Source organism: Ursus maritimus, unplaced genomic scaffold (assembly GCF_017311325.1).
Source record: "Ursus maritimus isolate PB19 unplaced genomic scaffold, ASM1731132v1 scaffold_4, whole genome shotgun sequence".
Lineage (NCBI taxonomy): Eukaryota > Metazoa > Chordata > Mammalia > Carnivora > Ursidae > Ursus > Ursus maritimus.
Window position 1 is genome coordinate 66,655,880 of NW_024426552.1, and position 12,631 is coordinate 66,668,510.

At 43.1% G+C, this 12,631-nt stretch overlaps 1 protein-coding gene across 4 annotated transcripts in view; it reads left to right on the forward strand.

Annotated features, from left to right (window-relative positions):
• Window positions 1–12,631, forward strand: part of LOC103678822 (kalirin RhoGEF kinase) — a 453,600-nt gene that overhangs the window by 284,455 nt on the left and 156,514 nt on the right. For all 4 annotated transcript variants that reach the window (XM_040621337.1, XM_040621339.1, XM_040621338.1 and 1 more), the window contains exon 10: window positions 5,152–5,274. In XM_040621337.1, coding sequence (XP_040477271.1) covers window positions 5,152–5,274 — 123 coding nt within the window. The remainder of the gene's footprint in view (window positions 1–5,151; window positions 5,275–12,631) is intronic.

Sequence of the window (12,631 nt, forward strand, 5' to 3'; positions counted from 1 at the left end):
CGGCTATAAGGCTATAAGCATTGGTTGGATATCTCCTGCATGTGCAGTGCTGGCAGGGATGCGGGGGGCGGGGGGCTCGGCATGGTGGAGGGGTAGGATACAATGGTGAAAATCCCACACTCTCTGAGCTCAGTGGAGAGGGTGGAGACACACAAGGGGAGAACCCTGGGTGCAGCCTGAGAGAGGCTCTATGCCGGAGTGAGGAAGGGGAGCATGGAGCTAACACGTTCACCCCAAAGCCGTGTGGTGGGGATGAGCTGGAGTTGAGTGCCGTTCAACGTGTTGTAACAAACCACGCTGTGCTGTGAGTCGGGGAATCACAAAGAGGTCAGAGTCTAGTGGGAGAGACAGGCCTGGAGGCAGTAATTGTGGTTTGAACAGAATCAGGGAAGAGTGACACCACCCCAGCCTGGGTGGGTTATTAAAGAGAGGCATTTCCAGAACTAGTGATTTTGAGATGGTGCTTAAAGGATGAGTAGGAAGGAGGCCAGGAGGCGGAGATAGGGAGAAGGAAGGATAGGGACATTTCAAGTGAAGTTAAAAGTAGTGAAAGCAGAACTCAGGAAGCAAGAAGCAGTTTTGCGGGTGTTCAGGGGTGAGCTAGGGACTCACTGGAGGTGGGGTTGAGAGCGGGTGGAGTGGCCACAGAGGACTTCCATGTCAGGTTAAGGGGCCCCTCGAAAACTGTATCCCAGTGAAATGCCCCTGCAAGAATGCACAGATTAATTCCACTTAAGCCTAAGTTTGTGTTTTTCAAATGGATTTGGTGTCCCTAATTTGTTAATTTTAGGATCCAACTATCTTAACAACTGATAACTTATTTTTAAACCTGAGTGTATAAAATTGCTCCTCTGAAACTAAGGGCACATCTTGCCAGAATCAGATTGACAACGATCATGGGGTGCTACTTCCCACTCAAGTTCACAGGCATAACTGTCATTTATCAGAACCAGAGCATGAGAATGAAAATGGAAAGAACACAAGAAAAATCTGTTATCTCTGTTCTGTCCCTCATAACTCATTTGCTTCTGCACCAGTGACCAGATCCTCCCTCCACACAGTTATTCATGCCCCAGGGGGTCAGCCTTCCACCTGCCCCTCTGTTGCCCCCACACTTAACCACCAAATCCTGGCCATTCTCTCCCCTAATATTACTCACACCTGTCTCTCCATGGCCACTGCCATTAGGCTCATCTAAGCCACCATCACCTCTTGTCAGGAGTTCTGCAGTAACGTCCTGTTTCCCCACCTCTACTCTTGCCTTCCTCCGATTCTCCACAAAGCAAAAGTAGTAACTTTTAAATGCAGTCCAGCCCTTCGGTGACTCTTAGGACAAGCCCTGGAGTCTGACTGGGCACACCAGGGCTCTGCATATCCAGTTCTTGCCTTCTCTGGGCTCATTACGTGCTTACCCCTACTCAGGCCATGCTGATGTTTTTCCTTCCTAGCTTGGTTAAGTCTGCTCTCCCTCAGCGCTCAGCTACACCTCACTTCCTCAGAGAGGCCTTCCCTGACCATTGGCACTTTCACCATTGCAGTTAATGACCAATTGTGTGATCTCCTGTCCAGCGCCTGTTCCTGGCATAGACTGAGTTTCCAGAGTCAGGGCCCTGCCTCCCTTGTTTAATACTGCATTCTGGGCTGTTCCAGTGCCCAGCACTAGGGCACAATAAGACTAATAAGTATCTGTTTGAATCCAGTGATATTCACATCCCAACTGTGCTTTGCTTCCTGAAGAACCCGCAGGCAAAAACTAAAAAATAAAACCTTCTGTGTTGGAAACACTTGAATACCAACTCAAAGCCACTAATAGGTACTATTAACTATCATCCTGTACTATCTTGACTACAATTAATAATTGATTATTTTAAATAAAATTTTGTAGATGAGAGAAGTTAAATGGGGATAGCTAATGAGGGATACCTTGATGGGTGCATGCACTTCAGTAGGATTCCAGGGATTTGGCTAGAAATGCAATTTATTCTTCAACCAGTGATGTCTCAAGTCTGGGATGCACCAGAAACTATGAGATATCCAGTTTTCCAGGGCTGCACTTTAATTTACAGGGTGTAATGTAATTAACAGGCACTGCTGGTGTCTGCTCAGAAAGCACATTCTCTGCTGTACAGTCTAGGGGAGAAGCTAGATTGTACTCCCAGGATTGGGGGCCATGGAATCAGGGTCAAGAGAGCATGGGGTCTAAATGTGTGTGTCAAGTAAGGCTGGCTCTAAATGAACTGTCTGGAACAAAATGGTCAGAAATCAGCATTTTAAACAATACCTCATATAGTGATTATGTTTCTCTATCCTCAGGTACTTTTCAGTCTCCATGAATTATCAAAGTAATTTTGTTCACATCCTAAATCATTTGCCTTTTTCTTTGTTAAACTGATTTCCACGCGGGCGCTGTATCCTCACTGAGGTTGCTCGGGGCTTCCCCACAACTTCCGCTCTGATGACAGAAGCTGGACTAAGTGGAGGCAATATAACATCACAGAGCAATCAAAATTATATTTAAACTAATAAAAGCCTATCGAATATGAATAATAGATTTTTAAGAGGTTATGGTAAAGCTAATTAAGTCAACTTAAGTGTCATTAACAGACAATGAATTGACATTTTAAAGAAAGCAAAAGAACTTAAATAGAACACAAATTGCTTTTTAAGAGAAATTTACAAGTTGTGAAATTACCCTCAGGGAGTATAAAAGCTAACCATTTGAGAACTAGTAGAGGGAAAGCTTTCCTCTTAAACCAATTTGTTTTAGTATAACAGATTTTATTAAAGCTAGAGATACAAAATGAAATGAAATAAAATAAACTCATTAAAACACTGCCAGACAAGCAGGTCACACTTAACTGCTCACAACTAAATAAAAAAAATAATTGTAATGTGAAACTCTGTAATAAATTCTAAAGCATTCATGAAAAGCCACAAGACAGCTCTTTTGTATATAAAAATAATCAAAATTATCCATAAGTTTCACTTCATGGGATTAACATAAGTTTAAATATGCATAAAAATTATAAAACTGCACTATCCATGGTACACAATACAGGGGAAACTTTGTGACTAAAAATATTTATCTTTGACCTTGCATGCTGGTGTTCATCATCCTCTTTACAACAGAAAATTGTGGGATCACGTTGTGTCAAGTCAAGTAAAAATGCACTCTCCTGATTTTTGTTGTTGTTGTTGAAATTTCCCCATACATAATTCTAGAGAGATGTGAGCTCTTCTTTCTTCTAAGAAGGGAACATTTAGACTTCCTTTCAGTGCAGCTTTTCAGTGTTTGCAAAAGGTAAAAATCCAGTTCATTTACTACTGCAGTTTCTTTTCACAGACATGCCTCTGGAATATTAAAAACATACATTGCCAGAATTTGTTATCTAAAATATTTAAATCTCTACACCCTATGTTTATATAGTCATTTTCTAAGAAGCCTTTCTTTTCTCCTTTTTAATGGGCAATTATCTGACATTCCAGTGTTGTTAAGTGGATGTTTGCTAAATCTCATTTTTATATTCGTATGTACATATCTCTGACCTAATACCAATCTTGTGGGCTTTGTGATAGTGTCACTGAAGACCTTGAAGGCTTCCATACTTGGCACAATTGTAGGTGTAATTTATTTCAAGTGCTAAAGGAAGTGAAGCCAAAGGTTAGATTCTTTGGAGCCAGAACTCCCATGCCTGTAGTCCATGGAATGATTTGGTCTGCTTGCCGCAGGGCAATCCATAGAAGAAACAGAGGAATGGACTAAAGCATCCTTTTATTTATTTATTTTTAAGAATTTATTTATTTATTTATTTGAGAGAGAGAACATGCACATGCGAGAGCGGGGGGAGGGGCAGAGGGAGAGGAGAAGCAGACTCCCAGGACCCCGAGATCATGACCTGAGCCGAAGGCAGGTACTTAACTGATTGAGCCATCCAGGCACCCCTAAAACGTCATTTTAAACAGGCCCGGTTCTTCTAAGTCATTTTTCCAAAAGGTCCTTCTAGAACTTGAGAAGACTACTACATCATTAACCAAATGTTCAGGTTAAGTCCAGAATAGCCAGAATAGAGTGGGCTCAGTTGTCTTGGCAGGATCTCTCACAGGTGCGTGGCTGTACACGCTAACTGATTTAATTGTGGCCACCTGCTTTATTGAGCACCACCTCTGCAGAGACCAGGAGGTGAACTGCTTCCCTTCTCTATGGGAGGCACACGTGTTTGTTCGGCCATCAGCATGAATGTTAAAGGCTTTAGTCCTCCCTCCATTTCAAGGCTTCTACTAAGGGGTTTCCACTCCCCCACCCAGTGCCCCTCAGGACAGCATATTTTCTCACCTTCTCAGCATCCCCTCCCTCATCCCTCTACTGGTCCAGCTCCGTCTGTTCCAGCTTCTCTAAATATCAAGGAAAATGTCCTAAGCCAAATCACTAGATTTGGATTTTAGATTAAGCCTAGAAAAACATGGGGTCTCCACTTCTTTACAGGAAAGAATCATAGATAGTAAAGGCCTTAGGATGTAAAGACCTTCATTTATTTGGTTGGGTGGTTGGTGCTGATTGGAGGAGGAGGGTGGAAGGAAGCCAGGAAGGACAGCTGTCCTAGTGATTGCTCTCTGGAGCAGCCAGGTGGGGACTAACCAGTGCCGCCTTTACTCTCGAGATTAGGAAGGGAGTCCCAGGACCACAAGGAGGCAGGGTCCCCAAGACTAGTTGCCTCTGCTGTGAGCATTTTTATGTTGAAGTGGGAGATGAGTAAGTCGTGAGGGCCAAGGAACTGCCCTGACCTGATGCCTAATTTTCTGCCAGTGTGCCTGATTTTATGTGGGTGGAGTAAAGGTAGTGAGGGGCTTAAACTGTGCCTGATGGTCTGTGTCACTTGTTTAAAATAATGGACTAATTAAGGCTGGGAAAACTGAAAGTAACAAGGGAATATTCTGATGATCAAAGACGAGTTGACTTTAGTTAAGGGTGGGACTGTTGCATGACCAACGACAGTAATGAAATCCCTGGGCCCACGGTGGACTGAACACGTCCAGCTGGACTGCTGCTTTCTGATGGGGATGGGAACTCTAGGACTCTGGCAGTCCCTCATATTGTCACATGGCTTTCCTCCTGCCAGGGAGTCATTGTTTTTGTCCTCCTTCTCTGACCAGGTGTTGGACTGGATTGAAAACCACGGTGAGGCCTTTCTCAGCAAACACACCGGAGTTGGAAAGTCACTGCATCGAGCCCGGGCCCTGCAGAAGAGGCACGATGACTTTGAAGAGGTGGCTCAGGTGAGACGCTGTGTGTGGTTGTGTGGTTGTGTGTGTGTGGAGCTGGGTGAGGGAGGCCAGGGCTGTGGCTTTGGTATTTGGTGAGGCATGTTGGGTTGATAGCCCCATGGCTTCTGGCCTGCCTGATGCAAGAAGACCCTTGTCTGCTCTTGGATCACTGGGTGAGTGATAAATAGACGATTAGTTTATGGTCTTCAGAGAAAATCTTCCTGCCAGAAGGATCTGTAAATGCCTTGTCCACAAGGTGGTAATGCAGAAGGAACTGGCCCTAGAAACATCAATAGCCCAGAGCTACTGCTTATGCTTATCACCAGGGGCAAGCGGGAGCTGAAAATCAGCATTAGCTCTGCTTGCAGAGCCGTGTGTCTTCCAGGACCCGGAGGAGGAGATGACTCCTGTTGACCACATCATGTATCCACAAGACGGAGCGTGCCCAGAGAATATGGCATAATACTCAGTCTTTTAGCTGGGCTCTACACCTGATCCCAAAAGGGCATTTTTATCTAATTATACAAAGATGCCGTCCGAGGCCTTGACCATTTGAGTTCATGGTGGAGGGATGTAAGAGGGTTTTTTGTTCTAAGCCTGCATCCCCCCAGTTTTATATTAACTCTCTAATATTTCTCTTTTGGGGAGTTCTCTAATGGATCCTGAACATCTTCATTTTCAAAATGAAATACTAGTTTGTCCAGTTATATTGCCAGACCTGGTCAGTTGCAGTGGAAACTAAGACCTAAGAATGAAGCAGGGAAGGGCCATCTGCGGGGGGCTCAGTATGGGGCAGGAGGGACAAAGCTAGTGTTTGCCACAGCTGTAACCAGGCCTGGCTCCCATCCCATCATGTGGGCAGTCCTCAGGGTGGGTGTCACCCTGGGCGTCATGCAGAGGGCCAGCCCTCAGACAGGGAGGCTTCCGGGCCCAGACAAAACTGTGTGTTAGCTATAGATGCCAAAGGTGAGCCCCTGCCAAGAACCAAAGGAATCTGCTAGAGGACAGGAGAGTGGTGGGAGCAAACTGCCTCTCTAGGGAAGCTCCAAGTGGGTGCTGGAAAGTGAGAGGCCTGGCAGGTGCCAGAAAGATTGAGTCACTGGTGACCTCAAGCTGGGAATACAGATGGCTTAGACCCAACCTATGGAATAAAGAAAGCCTCATATAGAATCTTTGTGCGCAGTTGGTGGAAATGTAAAGTGATGTAGTCACTGTATGGCAATTCCTCAAAAAATTAAACATAGAATTACCATATGATTCAGCAATCCTACTTCTACATATCTACTCAAAAAAATTAAAAGCTAGAACGTGAAAAGGTTCTTGTATACCCATGTTCATGGCAGCATTATTCACAATAGCCACAAGGTGGGAGCAACCCAAGTGTCCAGATGAAAGGATAAACAAAATGGGGTCTATACAAACAATGGAATATTATTTGACCTCAAAAAGGAAGGAAATTTGACACAAGCTACAATATGGATGAATCTTGAAGACATTATGCTATGTGAAATAAGTCAGTCTTGAAAGGACAAATAGGAGTCCACTTACATGAAGAACCAAGAGTAGCCATATTCACAAAGTTGCCGGAGGCTGGGACAGGGGAGGGAATAGGGAGTTATTATTTAATGGGTACAGAGTTTCCGCTTTACAAGATTTAAGAGTTCTGGAGATGGATGGTGGTCCTGATTGCACAACAATGGGAATCTATTTAATGCTACGGAACTTAAAAAGTTTTACATTATGTATATTTTACTACCACCACAAGAACAAAAAAGCAAGCCTCATCCATACAAAGACCTTCTGGAGAATGAGTTGGATTCCGCCAATGTAATATAGACATGGGCCAAATATGCCTCTGAATGTAGCACAGACCCAAAATATCTGAATGTCCAGGCATCCCGGGTGCTTCTGCTATCTATCAGGGGGCAAAGGATGGGAGAGGGCCACATGGACTCCCTGTCTACTGAGAGTAGGGGTTGTGGTATCTGGGACAGTCTGTTGGGATGGAGCCATCCAATAGCTATAGTGGTCTTGTCCTTTGGCTATCCTGCGGCTCAGCCTTCCCTCACTTAGAAAGGACGTCCCCAGAGCCACCCACAGCCCTGAGCCAGCCAGCACCCCTCACCTCTTCCTGCTGCAGCCTCAGAGGCAATGCCAGCCTTGGTTACAGGCCCTTGAGGGAGCTGTTGTTTTGTGTGTTGTTACAACCGAGCAAGCCTGGCTGCCACCCAGACTCTGACCCTGCTTCTCTCAAGTGCTTCCCTACGTTCTCCCTGATGCCTGATAAGCCTTTCACATGGGACAGTGCCTTTCAACCAGTAGCAGAGACACATTCACTTAAATTCATACTAAAGAAAGAATGGACACATTTTTGAGAGCTTATGGTTCCATTATGTATTTTATCTCCCACCAATCCTGAATGGTGGATAGTATTAGTCTTGTATTATAGAAGATAACGCTAAAGCTCAGAAAATTCTTCAGTGTGCCCAAATCATCTGGCTTGTCAGTGGCTCTGCTAGGATTCAAACTCAGGTCTGTCTGACCTCAGAGTCATCTTTTTACCCTAACTCCATGCTGCCCTTCCTCATTGAAGTATAGGACCTGAGTGTAAAATTCATTTCCGAGTGTCAGTCTGCTCATGAAAAGTACAGAACAAAGAGTGGGGGGAGTGGGGAGGAGATGCTGCTGTGGCCATTCCATTTGACATACATTACAGAGGCTCTGCCAATGAGTATCTCCTGCTATAATCCACTTCTCCCTGTCTCTGCTTTCAGATAAAACAGTGTCTTTCTTAGGAGAGAGAGTTCTACTTTCTAAAAGGCTCAGGCTTTTCGAAGTGTTCCCTCTGGAAAGGGGACAGATGTGGACAACAAAGGGCACACATAAGCAAGGGGCTGTGAAGTTGCCATATTGCCCTATAAATCGGTCTTTAGAGATGAATCTCACAGTCTGGTAATGAGTCCTGTTTTGTTTTCTCATCCCTACTCTGGGGAAGGCATGGGCAGGGGAGCTGCCTAGCATCCCAGAATTGGTAGTCCACATTGGAAAACCAGCTTGGCTGTGGCAAAGGCAGGTGGACTGACAGCAGCCTCAGATCTGCTTTGTTCTGGACAACATGGTCATCACACTAAAGTGCTGAGCAAGATGGTCCAGGCAGGAAAGGGTGTGCTCTCTCTCTCTCTCTTGCTTCTGTTCTCAATTAGGTGAGGGCTACTGGGAGGGGAGAAGTGGATTTAATCAGAATTGGACAATTCTTGAGTCAGAGATCAATGCTACAGAGCCAAAGCATGGGAACTCTTGTAGCTTGTTGTTTGGGGTTGCAGGTTAGGAGATCTAGTCAGGAAGGGCATCACAAATGGTGAGGGGTAGGAGGCTGGGGGGTTACCTGTTGCCAGTACTACAGACAGTCATGATTCAGTGAAGGAATCTCTTCTAGTGTCATGATTTTATGGTTCTTTGACCTGAGGGTGATATGAGAAAGCAATTCTGAGCACCCGTTCTCTGTATTCAAGTTAAAAAAATGTCTTGAATCAAAGCAGGAAGGGTCTGTTGCACCTGTTGCACCCCTTCCACAAGAAAGAGCAAGCCCTCCAGCAGAGAAATGGGCCACCCACAGGGAGAGGCCCAAGGGCAGTGTGACGTCCTGGAACAAGCATGCCTCTACTCTGGAGCTCATGTAAAGACATTTAAGACAATAGTGCTCATATCTATTATATCTGGGAAGAATTAATGTAGCAAACCATGACCTCACATTTTGTTTTATGAGCTCTTGAACACATTTTAAACAAATTCAACTGTCATTTGATGGAAACAAATGAAGTATTTACGGTCCTCAGTTCATCCTGCAGATGGCACTCTTCGAATAGTCTACCTGGAAGCTGAGCTGAATGGGAAGGGAGCCATGGTACTTACCATCTGCCAGGGGAGGCTCCTGATGGGCAGGTGGGGAGAATCTGGGGCCAGGTAGGCACCAGGAGGTCTGTCTCTATATTTCTGGTCCAAGTTACTGAGATTCTCTCTGCTCAAATAGAAGACCTGGGCACTAATGGGAACCTCTCTCTGGTCCTGGTGGATACTTGACTCAAGTTGCATATAAACTCATCACATGACTCGAGCTATAGAGTAAATCAGATTTTAAAAGACACTTATATTTTTATATATGTTTTTGTGGTGTGGTAGTCATTATCAGGAGTATAAACAAGCATAAGATACAGTTGCTGCCCATCACAGAGTAACTATCAGGGGTTACATGTGTCCACATCTGCCCGGGAGGTAGTATGGGGTATGGTACTATTATTTTGTCCTGAGATATTTGCTATTACTCAGAAGGAAAGTACCCAAGTGCCCATGGTTTAGAGAGCAGCTGTGCCTGCTCTGTGAGTGGTCTGCTTTATGACCTCATTATCCAGAATGCCAGACTTTCTGTAAGCTAGCTTCATAAAATATTAGCAATCATTTGCACTCAAACATATATTATCTAAAATCCCAAAGCACCAAATCACATTTAAACAGTTAAGCATATGAAATAACATTCTTATAACATTTTTGAAAGAACAGACCATCTAAAGAAAGATTTAAAGAAATATAAAAACATAGGCACAATTAAGCACCTCATTCAATAATCTCCGGTTAGTTGTTTATCTGACTCTTGCTCTTTTCTCAAACTTGAATAGAAAACACTTAGAAAAATTTATTCTGAGTCTTGGGGTCACAATAGGCAAAAATGGAAGGGAAACATTTTAGTGGACCTATCAGTGATCTTACCCATCAAAGATCTTCAAAGTATAATCAGCTAACTTACTAGAGCTCCAACGGCAGGTAGAATAGGCAATCCATAGGGTTAGAAAGACGCTGCCCTCAGAGTCAGACAGTAGTACTTATCAGTTTCCAAGCCCACCAAGTCTGTGTCGGGCACCTTGAGAAATTAAAGAGATAGAACATTTTCCATCTTGAGGAAATCATGAGCCAAAGAGAGGCATGCATTAAACATATTCTAACCCTGTAAGAGGTCCCATAGTTTGAAAGGAAGCATATCTTTATTCTTTCAGGGTTTTCAAGGAGCATTTCCAGCAAAACCAGGGTAAACCATTAGTTCATTTGGTGATCCAATAAATATGCCTGCCTAGGGGATGGTGTAGTGATCTTTGGAGTATATTCCTTCTTTCTTTTCATGCCTGAGATGGTGACCAATTATAGCAACTGCAAATGCAAGCAGAAGGAAAAGGTGGGAAAGCTTCAATAGATGCCTTTTCACACTCCAGCTTCTTAGAGAGGATAAAAGTTTCTTCAGCAGGATGAAAAAAAAATAGTGAGGACGAAAGCCAGGAAAATGCAGAGAAATTAATGTCATGAAGTGGGCAAGTGGAAGAATGTGAAATAGCAGAGAAATGAAGGACAATCTTACCCTTTGGATCTTGCATGACATTCATTCCATTTGAGTGGATTCAGGACATTCCCTCCATGGTTGCATGAGCTGATGGGAGGGCTCTTGGGACCACTCTCAGGAAGAAGAAAGGTAGGTTATATTGTGGAGAACTCCCAACCATGGGTTTTGAAGGTCACTTTATATACACTTGATGTGGAAATTGAGAGGGGGTCGGAGCCAATATCCAAGATACTATAGAGAGCCTACCAAGAACCTCTTACCAAGACCATGAATTGTCCCCCCGCCCCCCGCCAATTTTACTCCTTCCTGTGTGGAACAAATGGCACATTCGGAAGAAATTGAGACTGCATTCCTAATGACTTTAAGTTCTGGGTAGCAAACTGAAAGACTCAAAAGCAGAGGTGGTATCCTTATCTCTTGTTCCATGTGAAGGCAGTTACTATGGAAAAGAGGGGAGGCATTGAAAAACAAATGGCTGCCTACGTAGATGGTGTTTTCAGGAGTGTTCTGGAGTATACACTACAGAGCCAGGATGATGGACTCCTGGTAAGGGGAGACTGCATCTCATAAAGATTGGGGAATATTTGACAGAAAGCTTTGCTGATCAATCTAGAAAGATAGAAGTGAACTTTGAAGTGGAAGGAGAAAATTATCCCAGTAAAGCCAAAATCAGATATGTGGGGCTCCATAGAGATGACATAGAAAGAAGCACCTTGTGAAGGAGATGCCCTTAGGTCACCTTAGGTAGGAAAATACAAATACAATTACCTGCAAAAATATATATATGTATGTATTTTATATATATAACATATTACAATATGTATATATACTTATATATGTATTTAAATTTTAATACCAGAATGCAAATATAATAAACATTCCTGAGACTTTAGGATATTGAGCTTATAACTAGAAAATGGTGTGAGAAGAGGATTTTTTGTTTAAAGGACTCATTCTAATAGGAGGGTTGAAGGTATATCAACAAGGATCACATCGATGTGAGATCTACAGACCTGAGGGTAGTAAACAATATGGAGAAGTAATAGAGATCTAAGAAGAGGAAAAAAAAAATGACTGCTCCATCACATGGAGGATGTGGGAAATGCTGTCCTGATATGATTTCACTTCTGGTTCAAGGGAAACTATGGTGGTGATGACAGTCCTCAAATTCCCTGGCGTCTCCTGTAAATTTTGTGACACTGTAAATAAAACATCTATATGTTGTTGAGAGCCCAGGATTCTACATGAGAGAGAGCGAATCATTGTAGAAAAGCTCAAAGGAGTATAGGTTGTATCTAGAATCTCAAGAACATTGACCTTTAGATGAAAGAGTTAAGACTTCGCTCTTAAAGCAGAGAGAAATAGTAAAGGCTTTTGAGTAATGATATAAATTAAAATACAGTTGACCCTTGAATAAAACAGTGGGTTAGGCACCAACCCTCGCGTAGTCAAAAATCTGCATATAACTTTTGACTCCTCAAAAACTTAACTAATAGCCTGCTGTTGACCAGAAGACTTACTGATAACATAAACAGTCAATTAACACATATTTTTATGTTATATATATTATGCGCTATATTCCTACAATAAAGTAAGCTAGAGAAAAGAAAATGTTAAGAAAACCATAAGGAAGAGAAAATACATTTACAGGACTCTACTGTATTTATAAAAAAAAAAACACCCCACATATAAATGGACCCACGCTGTTCAAGCTCATTGTTGATCAATGGTCAACTGTATAATCTCTAAACCAGAGAAGTAAGGATTTCTCCATCCACTGGCTATTTAAATCACATATGTAGTATTGTGCCTAATTTGAGAAAATATATATTCAAAAGGATATTGACAAAGTGTACTTGGTTGTCAGAATACTGCTAGGATAGTGAAATCCAAGTAACTGGCTATATTCTTTTTTGAGTAAATAATGTTTTATGGAGGCAGGGGATAGGCTTGAGAGTTGAAGGCTTCCTGTAGAAGAGAGAA